Raw genomic sequence first — 19439 nt, 5'->3', positions numbered from 1 at the left:
CTACAATCACAAGTTGACCTCATGCTCAACTGTAAATATTTATTATATTAAAATTTTCGTATCACAATTTCCCAGAAATCAATTAATATTTATTGGGTCAAAAAACAGACTGCTAAACAATTATACATGGCTGCTAAGATATTGCTTTTAACTATACAACGCAATAACTTGTTAGTGGTGAAGAAATGCAAAAGGTGGCACAGCTTTTGAGTGCAACTCCTACGATTTTCTTACTTACCTCCCCTTACTATTTTCTCATAAAAGCTGTTCTTTCTTACGGTTCTATACTTTCAGCAGCAGGGACAAAAACACCAGGCATTGAGCAATCTTTTAGAAAGACGGTACGAGGTTAGTGATATAATCGTCCAAATATTCTGCATAATGTTGCCAACTTGACAATCTTGATTAATGTATGCAGGAGAGGATCTAAGAAAGCTGGAGATGACAGGATTTGCCCGTGATAACAGAACATTTCGTTGTGTGTTTGCCAAATATGCCCGAGTAGGATTGAAAGTAGCAACTTAAGGGTGCTTATTCCCTCTAATACTAGGAGTATGCAAGAAGAAACATAGTGCTAAGCAATACAGAAGGCAAGAAAAGATTGATACCTCTCCAGTATATGACACCAGTTAAGACACTGCAGGTAACCAACCGTCAGTCCTTCAGTATCCCAGTTCAACCACAAAATCACTGTCGTTATATTCTCATGGAAAACCTGTTCCATAAATTTAAGGGCATCATAATGATGTTATCGACTAGGCAATTTCAGACACAAGTGTTTGAAATCCTAGACTACAATCCAGAATTTGCAGAAAAAAATGGCCAACTATTATCTTGATGGGTTAGTCATGAGGCGATTGATCCGGCTGCAAATTTAAGTGTGCATTGTTTCCCAGGTGCAATACCTGGGCTTAAACACCAATCCACATTCCTGGGACCTGGAGAATACTCATGCACGATTTTAGGCAGTTTCTGGGGAAAACAATCGACCTGAAATTCACTCGAGTCTCCAAAAATAAAAAGCCAGAACTAATGCTTGCTTGTATATCTATAGAAATCAAGAAGGACTCCATAGAAATCAGTTAATGGATTTGCAATATAATTGACTCTCGCAGTGATTTGGTGGGGGGAGTGGTGGCTTACAAATGAGTTTAGATAAATAGTATTGATGATTTCACACAATAAATCACCAGAAACAGATATAATTACAGTTCATACAAGCACTCCCCTGGCACAAATTGTTACAGCAATTTAAAAACAATGGAATTTTTTTTACTTCACAGATACGCAGACCAATGACCTTAATCAAATGTAATGCAAGGTCTGAATTTATCACAAACACAATTATGTCTTAATCAACTTAATTGTTTACAGATATAATAAATTTTAACACAACGAGCTTCCAGCAGGAAAACTCTTACTTTGTAATTTGGGTTGGCCAATTCTTCTTGGCACATAGCTCATGCAGCTTATGCTTTGCTCCTTCAATTTCATTATCCCCATTGAGTTGGCTGCATGTATCGACCACCTTAGAAGAAGCTGAAGCCACAAAACATCCGTCAACATAGACACTAGAAATATTTCTGTCTCCATTTCTCCTATGACTTATGTCAACTTGCTTGCCATCCTTTTGGCATTGTTCAAAGAGCGCTGTCACTGGTTGTGGTCATTGTTCCAACACATCAAGCGTGACAACTCTGATTATCTGAGCGTGAATTCCAAAGAAAAACAAGCAACTTAATAAGGGATTTTTGGGGGTATGCTTGTGTTGATCAATATATATTGAAACCTGAAAAAATCAATATATGGGACACCAAAATAAAAGAAAGGATTAAGTGTAACATTTATGGCACGTTTTTGTAGCCAGAAAGCGAATATTTAAAACAATTAATATGAATTTTCCACCGAACTCCTTTTTTTGTGCCTGACTAACCGTGCTAGCAGGCTTCACCGAAAAAGGCCTGCCATGGCATTAGTGAAAAATGTTTATGCCTCTAACAAGTGACCACACAAATTTGACAAAACACAGGGAATACACTATCTGATTGATATTTCTATACAGCAGGCAAAAAAGATGCATTAAGAAAAGCAAGGCAGAAAAATACGGAAAAACAAGACTTACCATCCACATAGCATTTGAATTGAAGTTACAATCAACATATAAAGCAGCAGCCACTGATTCTACAATGTCTGCAAGATTTTTTGGTGCTTTAATCAACCCTCCATACACTTCTGGTCCTTCCTCTTGCTGTACCACTATCACAAATTCCCTAACCTGAAATACACTAATGCAAAGGGGCACAATTTTGGTAGAGTCCAATATCGAAAAATTGGCCTAGCTTCCCAACAAGCACTTGATATGCATATTCAGTGGGTAATTGATGGATCCATTCTTGGGCGCAAAAAAGAAACAATGCACCTATAAAAGACATGGGCACTTCTTATTTCAAAATCCCAGTAGCAGAGCCCATAGAATAAGTGCATACTTCACTCGATTGCACCTAAGAAAATTTTTGTTTGGTTTATGCTACACTGGGATTGCTATATTCGATGTATTTCATATAAGATGTTCGTGCGATCATCTGAATTCAAAATAAAAAATATTAATGAACCCACATTGTTCGTTTTGAATTCAAATGTTCACACAAACATCTTGTATAAAAATGCAACGGGTTACTATGGATGTAGCATAGAATGAGCCGAAATATTTCCATCAAAGGAACTGGTGACACGATACAATGTAGGAATATCCATACTCAATTGCTTATTGGACTCACAAAATTCAACTCAACCAAAGCCATGTCCCCGGAAGGGCCACAAATTCGAAATATGTGTAAATCAACAGACTCACGCACATGCACTAGTTTGCTAGTTGCTAATGTAACGCTTTTCAATCAAACAGTACAGCCATAGATATTTCTTAGACTATGCAAGCACGAAGTACGAGTCGTTCTGCCGTACAAGTACAACAAGAGAATTAAGCCCTGAATCTTCAAACAAAGAACTCAAAAGCGTCAGTGCTTTTAGTGCCAAAAAAGAGCTATTTACCAAGCAGGTAAAAACTTAGGTACGACATTCGAACCGTACTAAGCAAGGTGACAAATAATAGAAAATTCCCCAAACATTAAAGAGCAACACACCTTCTCGTCAAGGGTGGTGGCGTTGTGGCGGACATATTTGTAGAGCTGGTGACGGACGGAGATGCGCGCGAGCTTCTCCGTGCTAATGTTGGCGGCTCGTATCAGGGAGAGCTTACCTGGGTCAAGTTCTGGGTAAGCCACAAAAAGATAACTGGTAATTGCTAAGCCGAGAGCCGAATCGCCTAGGAACTCAAGCCGCTGGTAGGAAGCGGATTCAGTGTAGGAGGAGTGAGTGGCTCCTCCAGTAGGCTCTTGTTCTTGAAAGAGTATGTTAGAAGCTTTCTCCACCAGCCTCACCGACGTCGCTACGTCAGGTATTTCTTGATCATGATAGAGGAATAGGTGTCATTGGTCGCCCGCGACATGGTTGCTTTGAATTCGAAAGGGCTTCTGCGGTTGTTCCACCAAAAGTACAAAAGGGGCCCACCCTAAGTCGCTCGGAGAAAATCAAATTTCCTGATCATTTTTATTATAAATTAACTTTTGTGCTGATTTACTTGTTAGTACAAAAATGAAATTCATATCATATTATTAAATCTCAACATATCATACTAATAAAATTTATACATCAATATGGCAATAATTTTTTTTACAATTACAATCTTCTTGATATTTGTTAACTAATTTTATAAACGTGAATTTTAAAGTTAATTTATTAATAATTTTTATATATTTTTTTATCTTTTTCTGATTTTTCTCCTACTTATCTCAATTTATCTAAAAATTCAAATGATGTCAATAAATCTTATCTAATAATTAATCTATAGTTATCATATCATAATATATATATATATATATATATATATATATATATATATATATATATTATTTATTTATCTATTTCATAAAAACTTCCTTCTGAAAATAATTTTTTAATCTCTGATCCTCTTTTACATTTAAATTTTTAAATATCATGAATTTAAAAATAACAAGATAAATATTTCCAATATGACAAAAATTTCATATGTTATTCTCTCAATTTATTTGAATTAAAATCTGAAGAAAGCAAATAATAAACAGAGCATCGATCCATAACATACCAGTCAAGGCCCAAGGGCATAAACTTTAAATTTGTCACTCTAAGCGATTGTTAAAAACAAAATTAGGGAAAGATTATCATATTTGAAAATATGGAATATTGTCATGAAAATGAGAGTTTGCATCTTTGAAAAAATATAAATAAAATTAAAAACCTTTTCATATAAAAGAAACGGACAACCCGAACCCACCAAACAAAAAGAAACACCACGATCCAAACGCAAGGAAAAAACCAAGATAACCACTGTCTACAAATGTAGTAGGGAGAAAAGACATGCCATGTGCGCTTCAAGTATTTTACCAATCCAAAAGTCACGGTTTTCAGGTTCCTTTCTTTGCCAAAAAACACTCATGTACTTTCGTTCTAAACGGGGACCATATAAAGGCTAAGATCTGCATATGGCTTCGATTTTAGTTGACCATCATATGCTCGAATCCACCTCCCGCTTGCATAGGAGCCCGAGCAGCTTGGACATTGTAAACCAACTGTTGTAACCACTTTCTAGTAGTTGGATCTTCCTGAAGACCACAACATTAAGAATGTTCATAATGCCCACTTACACGAATTTAGGATAGGACATTGTATTCATTATAATGTGATACAAGTTGCTACTTACACGAAGGCAGCTATTAAATGTCGCATCTCTAAGCAAATCAGGTAGACAGCTTTTCAGTGCTTCACAAGCTCTACATATAACGAGGTGATGTGATCAATTACACCAAATATGAATGGAGAAAGAGGAAAACATTCTCATATCAATATTTCATGATTTGTTGATCACCTTAGATTTTCAGACAACCGAAGATAGCATCTGATTATGTGCTTTAACAGCCGAGGAGAAGGTTGTTCAGCTTGCACGGTAACCATGTTTCCAAGTACTCTACCAACAGCATAGAACCGCTCAGCTGTTGTGCATATGTACTCTAAGCCAATATCATCAAGTAAAATCTTCTGCACAATGAATGTTGCCACCTGCCAATGATAATCCATGCTCAGATAAACTCAACTGATCACGAATAAGATGCTTAAACCCACAACAAAATGTAACTGATAAACGGGGAATCATATTGAGCTGTTTTTAGAGGTCATATTGAACTGTTTTTAGAGGTCGGAAGCTAATGAAAGAAATCTCGTTTTGAGTGTTACTGCTGGGTATATCATGTGGGACGTGAAAAGCTCGTGCATAGCAATGGCTATCAGCATCTACTGATAAAAAGGAATGTAGAACGAAAAAACATACATCAAAGCAGATACAGTTAGCAATTTTTAACACATCAGCTGCCATATGCAATGGACGACCTTAAAGCAAAAAATCATATGCATACAGAACCATTTTCTGGAAAAATTCTCCTAAAAAATTCATGGAACGAGGCTCCAACAAAATATTAATAAACAAGAGCATTGTCTTGGAAGAGCTCAAACAATTGTCAGTTTAAATGAAAAATTTGTCACAACCAGTGACAAACAAGAAGAAACATAATCTTCTCAAGATGGTCCCACAGACCGTCATTGTCAAGCTAACACATTAACTATATTAATGAAACTTATAATGCGTAAGAGCAATAAGGACATGTATAGTTTAATAGAAAATTAATAGATGAAACTCAACTGTTTTTGACAATTCACTCCCCATCTCCATTGTGCGCAGGCACAATGGAATGATCTCAGTAGAGAGAAGGAAACTAATAACGTCAGTGTCATCAACCTTGAAAACCACAAGCCACAATTTATTGTTAGAAGCGACGATAAAGAAAAAGGAAAATTTTCATACACCAGGAACAACAGCATGAATGCTAGTGCCCTAAACTTGCTCGTGAACAAACCACACAATCATGGGCTACAGATGACAAGACATGAATTAAGTCATCAATTGCACCCAATTAATATCATGAGAAGAATTACCGATGGACAAGAATGATGAATACAGAAATAAAAAAGCGAAAGCTACAACCAAAGATATATAAAAAAATTAGTCTCTGTGGGCAGCTTTAGCAACTTAGCAACGATTTGTTACTGAACTATCATCTCACACATCCAAAAGGTCGATAAGTTGGCAATGGAATAAAAACTCTCTTAGGGAAGCTTTTGCAACTTAGCATTGACTTGCTACCGAACTATCTTCTCATACATTCAAAAGGTCGATAAGTTGGCAATGAAATGAAATAACTAATAGCAACTAAAACTGGGACAAAATGTACACGTTTAACAGCAGAAAGAATGCACACAAGCATGTCACAGGGTAATGGGTAAGACAAGGTAGGGTTAGTGAAGGGGAAGGGTGTAATAAGCCAAGCTTCAGATCAATCTCACTGAAGAGGGGCAGTTGTGTCTTTACATTACAATTTCTGTTGTTGCAAAATAATAGAAAAAGAGGGATTCTCATTATTAAGCATGAAATTTGACGATTAACTACGTAATTAAAAAATACCTTCACTAGAGCACCGATGACACCTAAACTAGTTAGCCTCAAGTACTCAAAGGGCCTTGATTTGCTGGTTGTGTTGAGAAAAGGATACAAGTAAAGAGGAATATGAGCTGCAACAGTAAAACATCAGAAGACAAACAATCACCAACATTTTGAGGTTACCAGACAACAACTGTGACTCCATCCTTACTCACCTTTATAATATAAAAGAAAGGTTACCGTTCTAGAGATAATCAAACATCAAAGAAAATTTAAATAGACTAAATTCAATTCCATACACAGTTGGAGTAGCAATCATATCAGAACAAAAACGCTATGTAACAGGTAAAAACATGACAAACTACAAAAAGAGAGAAACCTGCCACGGAAAGATTTGCTACAAATAAAAATTACCATTAAGGAACAGCATTCTAGTGTCCGGATGGGAGGCCACACACTGCAAAAAGTTTAAACTAATATCATTATTTCAGGGTTGAAGAGATATCAGAATAATCCTAAATACCTAAATACAGTTGCTGCTTCTACTACAGGAGTACTGAAAGTGATTCAAATGACATTGTAAGTGCACAAACATAAAGTAGGTAGTTTTCTTTTGTTGTATCCTCGGCATGGGAATATAAGAGAGAAAAATCCAAAGCCAAAAAAATAAGAAGAAATAAGACTAAAAGATGCAAAATTAGAAAGATATATAAGCTTCCCGCCTGAACAATGAATAGAGAATGATTAGGATGATGCTCCACCAACAGACATTTTCATTTATAATAAATTAGACAAACATCTAATTCACATCCCGACCATGTGAAGAGAGGTTATGATCTTAAGCATCTAACTCATAAAATAGTCCTATTTGGAGCCACACATGCGTTGACCAGAGACTTCAGAGACATAAAAATGAAACAGGAGCAAAATAAAATCATATACATAATTAAAAGCTAATTGCATCAGCACAATATAGCTTGCATCCGGGCCATTAAAAAAGTGGCCCCAAAACACTAATGAATATCCCTTAAAAGAGAATATAAGAAAATTGAATGAAATTTTGAAAACAAAAAACCATAGGACCTGAAGGAGAGCGAGTGCATTGCAAACTCTGTTTGATTGTGCAGGAGTTAAGTTTGGTGGTGATAAAACAGGATAAATGGAGACTATCTCCTGCACGTCAAATGAAAGCAGCATTCACATCAATCAAGAACGGATGCAACATCATAATCCTCAAATATAAGCATATGGTTGCAAACATACACACACACACACATGTGTGTGTGTATCAATGTCTTTATGTGTGTGTAAATATATATATGTATGTAAACAAACCTGTAAAAGGGAAGCAACAGTACCGAAGGAATTCCACAACAACGGAGCCAAATCTTGGAACAGTTCCCTCTTCTAATGGAAAATAATAAACAGTGTATAAGGCATCCATAAAGTAGTGGGCAGATAAAAGCAGGCAAGACGACCACAATCCCGGTGTTAGGACTCCCAAAAATTTGCATTTAGATGGAGAATTTACCGCTGTGGAGCAAAAATGAGACACCAAACTATCTATCTATCTAATAGAACCCGATTGTATGCAAATGCAGAAGAATTTATCTCGTCATTTTCTATTTCAGAGAAAACCGAAAAATGAATCCGGACATTTGCAAATGGGGCCGATTTTTCAATCAATGAATCTGGATTAAAACAGCACCACGTAATTATTGAAACGTGAAGATAAAGAGTACAATTGCATGTCCCTTAAGGCTGAGTCAAAGCTTAAGAACAGAAAAAAGAAATTCAACACTCAAACAATTGCGTGCAAACAACAAAAATAAATATAAACCTTGGAGAGTTCGTGGAGTGCGTTTTCCCGAAGATCGGGATTGCAAAGATCGAGAACTAACTGCTCAGACGATTGCATTCTCCAGTCTTTGTTGGGAACAGAAGAGGTGCTGCCGGCTTCGAAGGGGGTGGCTTTCAAGTTTAGCGACGGAGCGAGGTTCGCCATTCTTTTCTCTCTGTTGAATGATCTCTGTTTCGGAATTTATATTTGCGAGAAGGGTAAAAGCAGGGTGAAGCGGACACGTGCAACTCATGCGCGGTGCTGCCGACACTTGCCTGCCTCAGACCTCAGTCATCGAAAATCATGGGCTATTGAAACGAAATCAACCCAGTAGGCCCAACAATTGTACCCGTAAGTTCCATGCAGCCATTTCTTTTTGGGTTAAATGTATTTTATTATTTAAATTTAAATAAATTGATTATTCAATTTCTTAAATAAGCTACAACGAAATTATTTTAATATCCATGGAAAAAAAAATAAAAATATATTTTTCATTAAACTAATTGTTAATTTTATTTCAGTGCAAAATATAGCAAAAATTGTATGGTGGAAGAATGAATGAAAAAAATCTGATGCACCAAAGTTCTTTGCTGACTTGTGAGGTGATACGACATTGCCATTAAATCAAGGAAACAAATCTCACTTCTGCACTGGCTGGGGTTCTTACTCAGTTGTAGATCTAGAATTGCTTATTTACACTGGATTTTTTTGCCGTAAACCCTCTTCTGTTGCTCGTGACCCTTTTGCTCTCGGGCTTGTGTCACTTGACTTGCGTGTATTTGTTTATTTTATTTTATTTTTGAAGCGAAGGATGTTTTGTTTGCAAATTTTGTGGCTACAAGTTGATGACATTGAATTGTTTTGCGATTTTGTTGTTTGGAAAATGAGTTATGTACATGATTTGTTATTTTCCATTGGATGGTCGTTTATCCCTGAAACGCTTTTTGTTTGGTTCTACATTTATTCTATCCCCAATTTTATTAATTGAATACTGCCGGTCTGTACTTCAACTTCTATGCTCCCGGTCTGATATGGTAAATAGTAATTTACACGGAATTAAATCAACATCTTTGCTGTCGATTATGCGCACGCGTATTTGATTCTTTGCAATTGCATTAGCTAAAGAAAGGACCGTAGACGTATTTTTACCGGCACGTTTCACACAAATGGTTATTCCGCGTGGCTTCGTATGCCTACAAGGTTACCTCAGCGAGATGGATTTATTTATTTTTGGTTTTTATGATATTTTAAGAAGTTAGTGGTGATCAGAAACCTGCCCAGAACTTGTGACTTTCTTTAGTTTTTGAAGCTGTCGAACTGGAATCTGACCAGAAATTAGTTAGCTCCTTAATTTGGTAAAGAAAGAGCGGAAGCCCACTTGAAAAGGCAGGAATAACAAAAGCATGTGTGAAACCGGTTGCCCATTTCGTGTCTTGAAAAAAATGTGTAGCAGTCGTGTAGTAGTTATGCTCAAATTCAAAAAACAAAGAAAACAAAGCGGAAAAGAATCCACCCAAGGAAAATCATGGAGGGCAATCAGCTAAAAAGCTTGACCACCCGATCCTGTTCCTGCTTCGATACAAAGTTTATGGTTACTTAAATCCTATGTAAACGTGGTTCTCTCGTCCCATCTCGACATTCTTTGATATGATCTAGAATGTGATCTAGACATATAACAAGATATGACTTAACATACCGAAGAGTTGTGATGAAATTTAAAAATTAAAACGACGCAAGACATAATCGTTAGCAGGAGTTGCTGATGATGCACTTTTTGCTGATTGGGTTTGCTTGAAAACTACACATGCAAAACCTGAATCCCTGATTAGCATGAGCGCCTACCATTCCATTACTTAAAGCACCAGCCCCATCATTTAACTGTTTACTTTTTCAGCTGAAAATAGCTGGGCGGTTGCATTTCTTGAACTTTTGGGTCTCACAGAATCTACTTTACATTGTTCCTCTCTTATCTTTCCTACTTTATTACATTGTCCCTTCCCACTTAAACCTTCACGCCCCCGACTTTTTCTTGTTGCATCTACATTTTAACATTTGATACATATTATTTATACAAGACTTGTGTTGCTATCCCACCACTATTTTAGGTTTGTTAATTTCTCATGTGGCAGAGTTCAACCGAGGAGTTAGTGTGGACATTAAATGAACATCTAATTCCTAAGGTTCAATTAAAAGAGAGCAGTCTAAATAGTAAATGGTTGGCATTAACATGGGGTTAGCCAATGCACCTACTAGCAGCTGTTATTATCTGTGAAATACTTTTTCCTTGGTTCTCATCGTCCTTCCTTTCTTCGCATTGAATACTTACCGTTTAGGCACATTCCCAAAGTTGAACGAATAAATATTTTGTAACTTATGTCCAACCCATATTTCTTAATTGAAGCATTTATTATTATCATTACATGTTCATGAGATTTTGAATTGTTATTTTCAAAATACGATTTAAATATCATTATCTAAAAAACCAGTTATGTTATGTGCAAGTATCGTGTATATTCGAAGTCTAAAATATTTTAAAAGAGTTTTGAATGTATTGTCGATAATTTAATTATATGATCTTGGTGAGAAGAACTAGGATTTAGTTAAGAGTGAGTCTCATGTGAGACCGTCTCACGGATCATGATCTGTGAGACGAGTCAACTCTATCCATATTCAAAATAAAAAGTAATACTCTTAGTATAAAAAGTAATATTTTTTCATGGGTGACCTAAATAAGAGATTCGTCTCACAAATACGATATGTGTGTAATTGATTCACAGAAGAGACATAACTAAAATGTCATATATCTACACATACCTAACTGAATTTGATATTATACCATTAAGAAACGATACTTTAGTTTTCGACACACTCTATATTTGTATCCCCTTGATTTCTTGATTGTTGTAAATGGTCCACAACTATAATATATTTTATTACAGGAGAAGTGAAAACGTAGGGTGCTGGGTGTTGCAGCTAATTTCATCGCATTACAAGCAACAAGGAACATTGCGTTGCCGGCAAACAATACATTAATCATCTTGTTTCTCTTCCAACTAGAAAATTTCTGTCCATTGACCTAAAGATATTCAAAGCAAGTGAATCCTTTTTGTCGTGTTTTCACATGGTATACATGTTCAAGAATTTTTTGAAAAACCCCCTCAATTTTAATTCAATACATAGAAGAGATTAAACAGTGTATATTAATCATGGGTAATTGTGCCTAAGCTGAATCCGAAACCTTCGGATTAAGAATTTGGTTGGGGCAAAGTGTGAAGCGCGCCGCAATGTTTTAAAAACCCCAGCTTGGTGAATAGCGATACATGTTCACGTGTCTGTTTTCATGTGGATGGCTTTTATTTCTCCAACTTAGCAACGCTCCCCCGTTGGCCCAAGGTTGCCAACTCATACCTCCTTTCATTTTCTTTTATCATTTGTTACACCTAACTATTTAAAATTCTTATGTTGCAAGTGATATTTTATTAATTTTTAAATGAAATAGAAAAGTCCCGATTGGTTGATCTTTATAAAATTCCTAATATTGATGTGGAATATATACTTGCATAATAGAAACTTAATAAAACATGCAAATTTTTGGATGTTACTTGAACCAAGAAAATAAAAGGATGGTTTTCTAGGTTATGTACCCAAGTATTTGGCCGTCACTCTGAAATACCCAATAAAGATTCTGCGCAAAAAGCCACCAAAACACACACCAAAGGCACAAGGACACGCAATAAATACAACAGCCTATTACTATTAATAATCTAACACACACCAGGACACGTCGTGTCCCCACATCTGTGCATATATAGGTTGCATTACAACCTCCTCCCAACACCCATTTCAAAATCAAGCCTATTCTTTTGATCAGATTTCTCTCCGCTATGGATTGGACGAGGGGTCCCGCAATCGGCCGTGGCTCCTCGGCCGCCGTGTATCTCGCCACCTCCGCCGGTGGGGAGCTCTTTGCTGTGAAGTCTGCTGATTTCTCTTCTTCTGTCTTGTTGCAAAAAGAGCACCTTTTGGTTTCTCAGCTCTGCTCACCATATATAGTAAAATGCTTGGGCTTTGACACTACTGTTGAGAATAATAAACGAGTTTGCAATCTTCACTTGGAGTATGTTCCCGGGGGAACGCTTTCTGAGCAGATTGCGAAGCAGGGGGGTTCTTTGGACGAAGGTTTGATTCGATCTTACGCGCATCAAATGCTGCAGGGGCTGGATTATCTTCACCTGAACGGATTCGTGCACTGCGATATCAAGGGGCAGAACATTTTGATTGGAGAGAGTGGGTTGAAGATTGCTGATTTCGGGTGTGCAAAGCGGGTTTTGGAATCCGACACTTCTTCGAAAGAAATGTTCGCCGGAACTCCAGCTTACATGGCACCGGAGGTTGCTCGGGGAGAGGAGCAAAGTTTTGCGGCAGATATATGGGCCTTTGGGTGTACAGTTATTGAAATGGCAACGGGATCTTATCCCTGGCCTGAGATAAAGGACCCCGCATCGGTCCTTTACAGAATCGCTTCTTCCGGCGACATCCCTGTATTCCCGAGCTGGTTCTCTGATGAAGGTAAGGATTTATTGAGCAAGTGCTTGATTAGGGAATCAAGAAAACGGTGGACGGCGGGCGAGCTTTTAAAGCACGCGTTTTTTGATGATGTCACGGAGACTTGTGGAGAAATCAGGGAGTTTACGAGGAAATCTCCGACAAGTGTAATGGATCAGAGCTTCTGGGATGAGCTGGAAGAGTCAGGTTCTTCTCAAACTGCAACGGGTGTAATTTCTTTTTCTTCAGATTCTCCGGAGCAAAGGATCAGTGATTTGATTACTGATAATTTTTCATGGAATTTGAATTCACCGGATTGGGTGGAGGACGATGATTGGGTGACGGTGCGGGGCGATGAATCTGAAGAATGTTACAGATTTGCGAATGGTGACTCTGAAACCTTGATTGATGAAGAACGTGCAACATTTTCAGGCGTTGGTGAAGAAGAAATTCAAACGTCGGTTGCCTCTGACGATCAATTAATGTTTGATTGTTTTGGTGATGTAATTAGCATAACCCACAGTGTTACGATATTTTTTTGTATCAAGAATCGTAATTTTACTGAGATTTTTAACAGAATTCTTTTTGTCATTTGGATCAACTTTCTCGAAATCTTTTAGCACCTTTTCTTCTTTAATTTAATATAAGAGAAATTATATCTATAGTTATTGCTTATGACCGTCTTTACCGATACCTATGGACATAACATAATTTTGTCAAATTCACATGGTATTATGGCCTAATAAATGGATTAAAGATTATGATGTGTCATAATAAAGTTTACAATTAGTAAGTTGACGAGTAATTCTCTTCTGAACGGTCTTTTATAGATGTTTATTTGTGAGAAGAGTCAATCTTCGTTCATATTTATGATAAAAAATAATATTTTTTTATATAAAAAAACATTAAATTGATGAAAAAAATTAGTTTTGAGTAAACTATACATTTATGTATTATATTTAATATTATTGGTTACAATAAATAAAATTTAATACTGTATATGGTATGTGATATGGATCTCAAATCTAACTGGTTCAGCGACTATGAGCATTAAAGAACTCAGTGATATTATTTGAAATCTAATTCTATTCTATCCGATTTATAAAACAAAAACGTTTTGATTCTTAATATTCAAATTAGCTATAGATCGGTTTGGAGTCAAATCACACGCGACCTACCTTCCGCCTGACCTCATGGCTCCAAATACATCTGGGTCGTTTGATCTGACAATCCTCGTACTAGGTAGAATCAACCACGTAGGATTTCACCCCCAAAAAATAATAATAAATAAATGCCCATTCACAAAAGTAATGCTTAATCATCTTACTCAAAAGGATAACAAAATTTATTCGCTGCTTCGGTGATTATGTGTGACGTTTACGATATCTCCAAGTGTTGGTAGCTGAATTTTATATCTGATTTTCATCAACTCTGCTACAAGTGTCGCGACTCCATGGCCCAACTTTTTGTCATGACTGATCAACACGAGAAATCTTGCAAAAAACGAGTCCACTTCACATTGGAGCCGTGCGGAATTTTCTAGAGAATAATGACGGATGGGTAGTCGCACATGGCGTTGTAGAGGGACGACACGCAAGACTTTTGCTACGTGTGAATGATACACACGACTTCTTCCGTGTGGAGTTGTGTAGTTGGTCAAAAGCCGTGTTCGAACTGTTGTGTGTGAACATGTTAGGCTTCTCCCCCAGCAATACATGCGTCGATGTCCTATTGCTTCAGGAAGTCAACCATTTGTTAATTCAGAAACGTGAGATTAGGTCAATTTCTAAACGAATGGTTCCATTTTGTTCTTGTCGCACATAGGCGACGGATATTCGATTGTTTGGGTGGGATTGTGGCCATTCGAATTGGTTGGAATTTAACGACTTTTAGGCAGCCCACTACTTTGCACCAGAAGCAAGACAGCTCCAGGGGAGGTAATCTTTTTTTACGTATTAGTTTAGTCGGACGTTGTCACACGGAAGAAGATACTGGCAGCTTTTGTGTTCCCATTTTATCTGCTTACATAAATCAAGAAAAAGATATTTATCTGACGGCTCATTTCAATGCCAAAGCATATGTCGCGTGGTGGAATCTGAATGTTAATACTCGCGAATCCTATGCAACTTTCGACAAAAGCACAAACACTATCCACGTAGGAATCCAATTCGGTAATGATTTTTTCATATTCTACTTAGGTGCGTGTTTGCTGAAATTTGAATCTTTTCCTTTCTTGTGTCACAAATACCCTAGGCATGGTCACATGCTTTGCTACAGACCAGGGGGGGCTCCGCAATACAACACATGCATGTGCGACACGCTTTGTCCCCAGTTACGCTTACAGGCTTATTCACAAAAAGGAAAATATCTTGAAAAACATTTAGGATTTGCTAATTATTATAAGAATCTGTCAAAACCCACTAAAGATTAAACATTCAAGCAACAAATCCAATCCCAGAATAGTAAAATCTGACAGGTGGAGAGGGGACACGCGACAAAAAAAGTAATCCTACTGCCTGAAATATGGAAACCTGAAGTCCGGGGATTGGTTCCCAGTTCCCACTAGTATATAACAAGCAATGATATTTTTTAAAACAGATTTCTACCGCACTCCAGTGTCCGACCAGCACAATAAATTAGTAAAGCCCATAAGGCTTTCAGAAAAAAATCATGCTCGAATGTGAATGAAATCTTATAATTTCAGTTTTAGATAATTGCTTGCAACAGACCAATACCCATTACCGGATCAATCCTCTCCTTCAATCACTCGATGCAACCAGGACTAGTTAGCTGCACAGCTTTAGAAAAATAAAAACCGGAAGAACAACTTTTGCATCAAGTTATGGAGGCAAGGAGAACAAATATGACTCATATCGTTGCACAATTTGAGACCATAAACTCGACTAAATTTCAAGCACACAACAAATATAAGTAAATCCTTCCACTGGAGAATAAGCAAATGATGTTTAGATCATGTTCACAGTACCGTTGAATTTCATTTTTATTAACCAAATAATCCAAGCCTTCAATTGTTCCTAACAAGCATTTTTTTTAACCAAATAATCAAAACCTTCAATTGGTCCCAACAAGCGAAATGTCAGCTTTCACAATTTGCCTTTAGTCCTCTTCCTCTGTAACTTTACCCTTGCCATCTCCCTGTGTCTGATCCATCTTCTTTACAGACTCCAAATGTTTCCTCAGCATGCGAACCTCCTTAATGTAGTAGTGGATTCTGTCGATCATCAATGCCAGGAAGAGTACAAAACCTACATTCAGGATCGAGAAAGGTTTGTTCAATCATTGGAACATATTCAACACCGAGTAGAATTTACTGTAGTATTTTTCTGCTAGATCAATTCAAAGTAATCAACCCCCCTATATAGAGTTCACGTAGGGAACATAGTTTTTTAAAATCACACGCAGTCTACAAGGCTCAAACCTCAAGCCTCGACACAAGCTGAGACTCCGTGCTTCATCCCTTAATTATGAAACACCAACTTCGGTGAGCTACAAAGGCTCAAGACCCCTGATGTAAGGATAACAAACTAAGATAACGACGGTTGTTTATTTTTGTTATTAAACACATGAGTAAATTATCTTTTGATACTCATGTAAAGGTATATATTCAGCTATATGTAATTAAATTTTCTTCATGTATTTCAATATTTCCACGTTACCAATAGATCGCTTCACTTCAATAAAGTGTGCTAGCTTTACATTTTACGCATAGGATCCACGACATCCAAGCATATTAACCATGCACGTCAGAGTGCCTTGCACTTCTAATCTACCTCATGATAGATACATATGAACTAATATATGGTAACCGACGATGAATAGGATATAAGATCATTTTTTGTATCGATCAACCAAAATAGAATGGAATCATAACTGGATAAAGAACTATACAACATATAAACAATTTCTGACATTTTTCAATATACACTTGTAGATACCGAGAAAATTACACTTGTTGAAATGAGTGACAGAATCAGGAAATTTGTACGAGGAAACATTATGTATAAAATCCAATTTAGGAGAATATATTTCTTGAAAACAATAAACCAAAATAACCCCGAAACAGATAGAAGACCCCTTAATTCTGTTCACATGATGTTTCTATTTAATACTTGAACAAGATAGATTACGTTCTTTATCCTTCACAATTTTCCTAAATTTCGCTCCTTCCTGCCTCGTTCATTTATTTCAAATCCTTTTTCTTCTTTTTAAACGTTATTTTATTATTTTTTAAATAACTTATCATCCAAACTTTTTCTCTCTAAGCTCATATATTTTAGCAATTCAGTTTTGTCCACATTTTATCAGATTTTAAGATATTATTATTACCGAACTTGTTACTTTTTCAGTTCACAATTAAATATACATTAATGTAAATTTTACTACTTTAGTTAACAAATATATTCATTTTTTTTTAATTTCATGCAGAAAATTAACATAAATAAAAAAGTTATAACTTGATTATATCATTTTGGGTTACTTCACCAATTAAAAAACCCACGAATCTAATAGACGTAAACAAAAAAAAGGCAGAAGCAAAACCATTTGCAAGCAGGTCTGCAAAGTTAACAAATTCCTGACCCAACTTGGGTCGAACAATTCAAATCGTCATATAGTAAAATGCAAAAGCACCGTTGTTGGAAAAAAAATGTTTTTTTACGGAAAAAACTAATGAGATTATAACAAATATCTGGAGGCTAAAGAACAAGAATTCCTATGAAAATTTACTTCTAGCAAATGAATAACTGAAGAAGATAGAAACAGGGAATGATTTAAAAACTTACCTAGCAGTGATGCTTCGAGAAGCTGAGTAGCGTAGAGAATCTGATCGGTTGGATTAGCCACGCCGCCTTCCTCAGATCGGTTCTGAATTCGGTTTATGTTAAACAATAAGGACGCCATTATCACAAAAAGAGTAGCTCCGGTCGTGGACGCCACGATAGGCCCTCGCCCCTGCTTCAATCGGTCGAGTAACATCAAAAGCGGCTTTCTTAGCGGCGTCCGGAAAAGAAGCAGCAGAATCACCGCCACTTCGGCGAACACCAGACCGTATAGAGGCTGAATCATCTTTTCCGGACAAAGATTCACAAATTTTTTGAATGAGATGAGATCGAGGGGTTTCGGAATAAGGTTCGCTTGCGAGAAAGGGTTTTTACCGTATGTCTCGATTCAGCAGACGAAGAAAGGAATCAGAGGAGACGTGGCACCTACGCCCTACTACCGCTACTACTATTATTATTATTGAGCAAAATTAATGTGAGACGGTCTTACGAATTGTATTGTATAAGACATATCTTTTATTTGGGTCATCTATAAAAAAAAATATTATTTTTTATAATCAGAGTATTATTTTTTATTGTGAATATCAGTAGAATTGATCTGTCTCATATATGAACACAAGAGACCTACTCCTATTATTATTATTATTATTATTATTATTATTATTTAGGTTGTGACTAGGAATTATCAATTTTTTTTATTAAATGTCTGAATCGTCCGAATCAAATTGCATTGCATCATTTTTTCTAATGTTTTATAAAAATCGCGATTAAAAAATAGCAATCATAAACCGTACCACATTTATAGTTCGGTTATTTTTTTCTTAAGAACCGCACCATTTAAATAGCTTGAAATAATATTTGGCATTGGATTATAATAATTTTTAAACAACATATTCAATTAAAAAAGTCGTCATTCATTATATCTCAAATTTTTTCAAAATTATCACTCCTACAAAGTAAATTTATTTTCTTCTTGATTATTATTTATATTAGTATTTTATTAGAGTATTTATTTCTTTTACCACAATATTTTGTTTGAAGTTTGAAAGCAAAAAAAAAAATTATAAAATAGTATAACTGTCATTTTTGTTGTGAGTGTGATGTGTTTTTAAATTATTAAGTTAGTTCTGAATTTTGATTATTGTTTTATCTAGTTTTATCCTTACATCATTTTGATTATTGTTTTATCTAGTTTTATCTTTACATCATTTGAACTATGTTCTAATATTTTTCATTAAAAAAACCGTAAACCGACCGCAACCGTCTGAAACCGTTCAAAACCGTAAGAGTAATTTTACATTTAAAACCGCGATTATTTTTTAAAAATGCTAACCGGCCGTATATGAAAATTTGGTTGAATTTAAAAAAAAAATCGCAAAATCGCACTGTGACCACTCCTAGTTATGACAGATTAGATCTATATTTGAATTAATAATAATATTTTTAATATAAAAAATAATATATATTATTATTATTATTTATATTGAAAAAAAAAATATGTCTATTAACATGAGGTAACTTTGTTTTCCATGTTTCCATACATACTAGTTGATTATCATGAGATTATTCTATATTATACCGCAGTATTTCTGTCATATGATGATCGATGTAGTTAAATATTAATCTTTAGATCATCAATATATATATTAAATTTTTATAAAATATGAGAGGT

The 19439-nt window shown here is 35.9% G+C and overlaps 3 protein-coding genes and 1 pseudogene across 4 annotated transcripts; 1 reads left to right on the top strand and 3 right to left on the bottom strand.

Annotated features, from left to right (window-relative positions):
• Nucleotides 1–42: 42 nt before the first annotated feature.
• Nucleotides 43–4531, bottom strand: LOC140815688 (ribonuclease 3-like protein 2; annotated as a pseudogene).
• On the bottom strand, nucleotides 4321–8652 carry LOC140814095 (uncharacterized). Of its 2 annotated transcripts, none has more exons than XM_073172966.1 (9): nucleotides 8424–8652; nucleotides 7919–7990; nucleotides 7667–7756; nucleotides 6998–7040; nucleotides 6608–6714; nucleotides 5789–5884; nucleotides 4961–5151; nucleotides 4796–4865; nucleotides 4321–4697 (listed from the first exon to the last, which is right to left on the bottom strand). In XM_073172966.1, the coding sequence occupies exons 1-9, from the start codon at nucleotides 8586–8588 to the stop codon at nucleotides 4590–4592; spliced, it is 942 nt and encodes a 313-aa protein (XP_073029067.1). In that variant the 5' UTR covers nucleotides 8589–8652; the 3' UTR covers nucleotides 4321–4589. The 2 variants fall into 2 exon arrangements, with proteins under 2 accessions (XP_073029067.1, XP_073029068.1); XM_073172967.1 differs by having other exon boundaries at nucleotides 7919–7987; nucleotides 8424–8620.
• A 3587-nt stretch (nucleotides 8653–12239) lies between these two features.
• LOC140814994 (mitogen-activated protein kinase kinase kinase 18-like) lies at nucleotides 12240–13630 on the top strand. Its single transcript, XM_073174089.1, has one exon. The coding sequence runs from the start codon at nucleotides 12308–12310 to the stop codon at nucleotides 13586–13588; it is 1281 nt and encodes a 426-aa protein (XP_073030190.1). The 5' UTR covers nucleotides 12240–12307; the 3' UTR covers nucleotides 13589–13630.
• Nucleotides 13631–15894: 2264 nt separating this feature from the next.
• On the bottom strand, nucleotides 15895–18217 carry LOC140815171 (uncharacterized). Its single transcript, XM_073174283.1, has 2 exons — nucleotides 17771–18217; nucleotides 15895–16234 (listed from the first exon to the last, which is right to left on the bottom strand). Exons 1-2 carry the CDS (start codon nucleotides 18051–18053, stop codon nucleotides 16086–16088), a joined length of 432 nt encoding a protein of 143 aa, XP_073030384.1. The 5' UTR covers nucleotides 18054–18217; the 3' UTR covers nucleotides 15895–16085.
• Between the last annotated feature and the right edge of the window lie 1222 nt (nucleotides 18218–19439).

Source organism: Primulina eburnea, chromosome 15 (assembly GCF_022965805.1).
Source record: "Primulina eburnea isolate SZY01 chromosome 15, ASM2296580v1, whole genome shotgun sequence".
Lineage (NCBI taxonomy): Eukaryota > Viridiplantae > Streptophyta > Magnoliopsida > Lamiales > Gesneriaceae > Primulina > Primulina eburnea.
Note: the sequence above shows the minus strand (reverse complement) of the source record. Positions and strands in the feature narration are given on the sequence as shown.

Coding starts and splice junctions, on each gene's coding strand:
- LOC140814095 (XM_073172966.1), bottom strand. CDS start 8,588: ATGGCGAACCTCGCTCCGTCGCTAAACTTGAAAGCCACCCCCTTCGAA. Junction 7,991..8,423: donor CACTCCACGAACTCTCCAAG/GTTTATATTTAT, acceptor ATTTTCCATTAG/AAGAGGGAACTGTTCCAAGA. Junction 7,757..7,918: donor CTGTTGCTTCCCTTTTACAG/GTTTGTTTACAT, acceptor TTTGACGTGCAG/GAGATAGTCTCCATTTATCC.
- LOC140814994 (XM_073174089.1), top strand. CDS start 12,308: ATGGATTGGACGAGGGGTCCCGCAATCGGCCGTGGCTCCTCGGCCGCC.
- LOC140815171 (XM_073174283.1), bottom strand. CDS start 18,053: ATGATTCAGCCTCTATACGGTCTGGTGTTCGCCGAAGTGGCGGTGATT. Junction 16,235..17,770: donor TCTCGAAGCATCACTGCTAG/GTAAGTTTTTAA, acceptor TCCTGAATGTAG/GTTTTGTACTCTTCCTGGCA.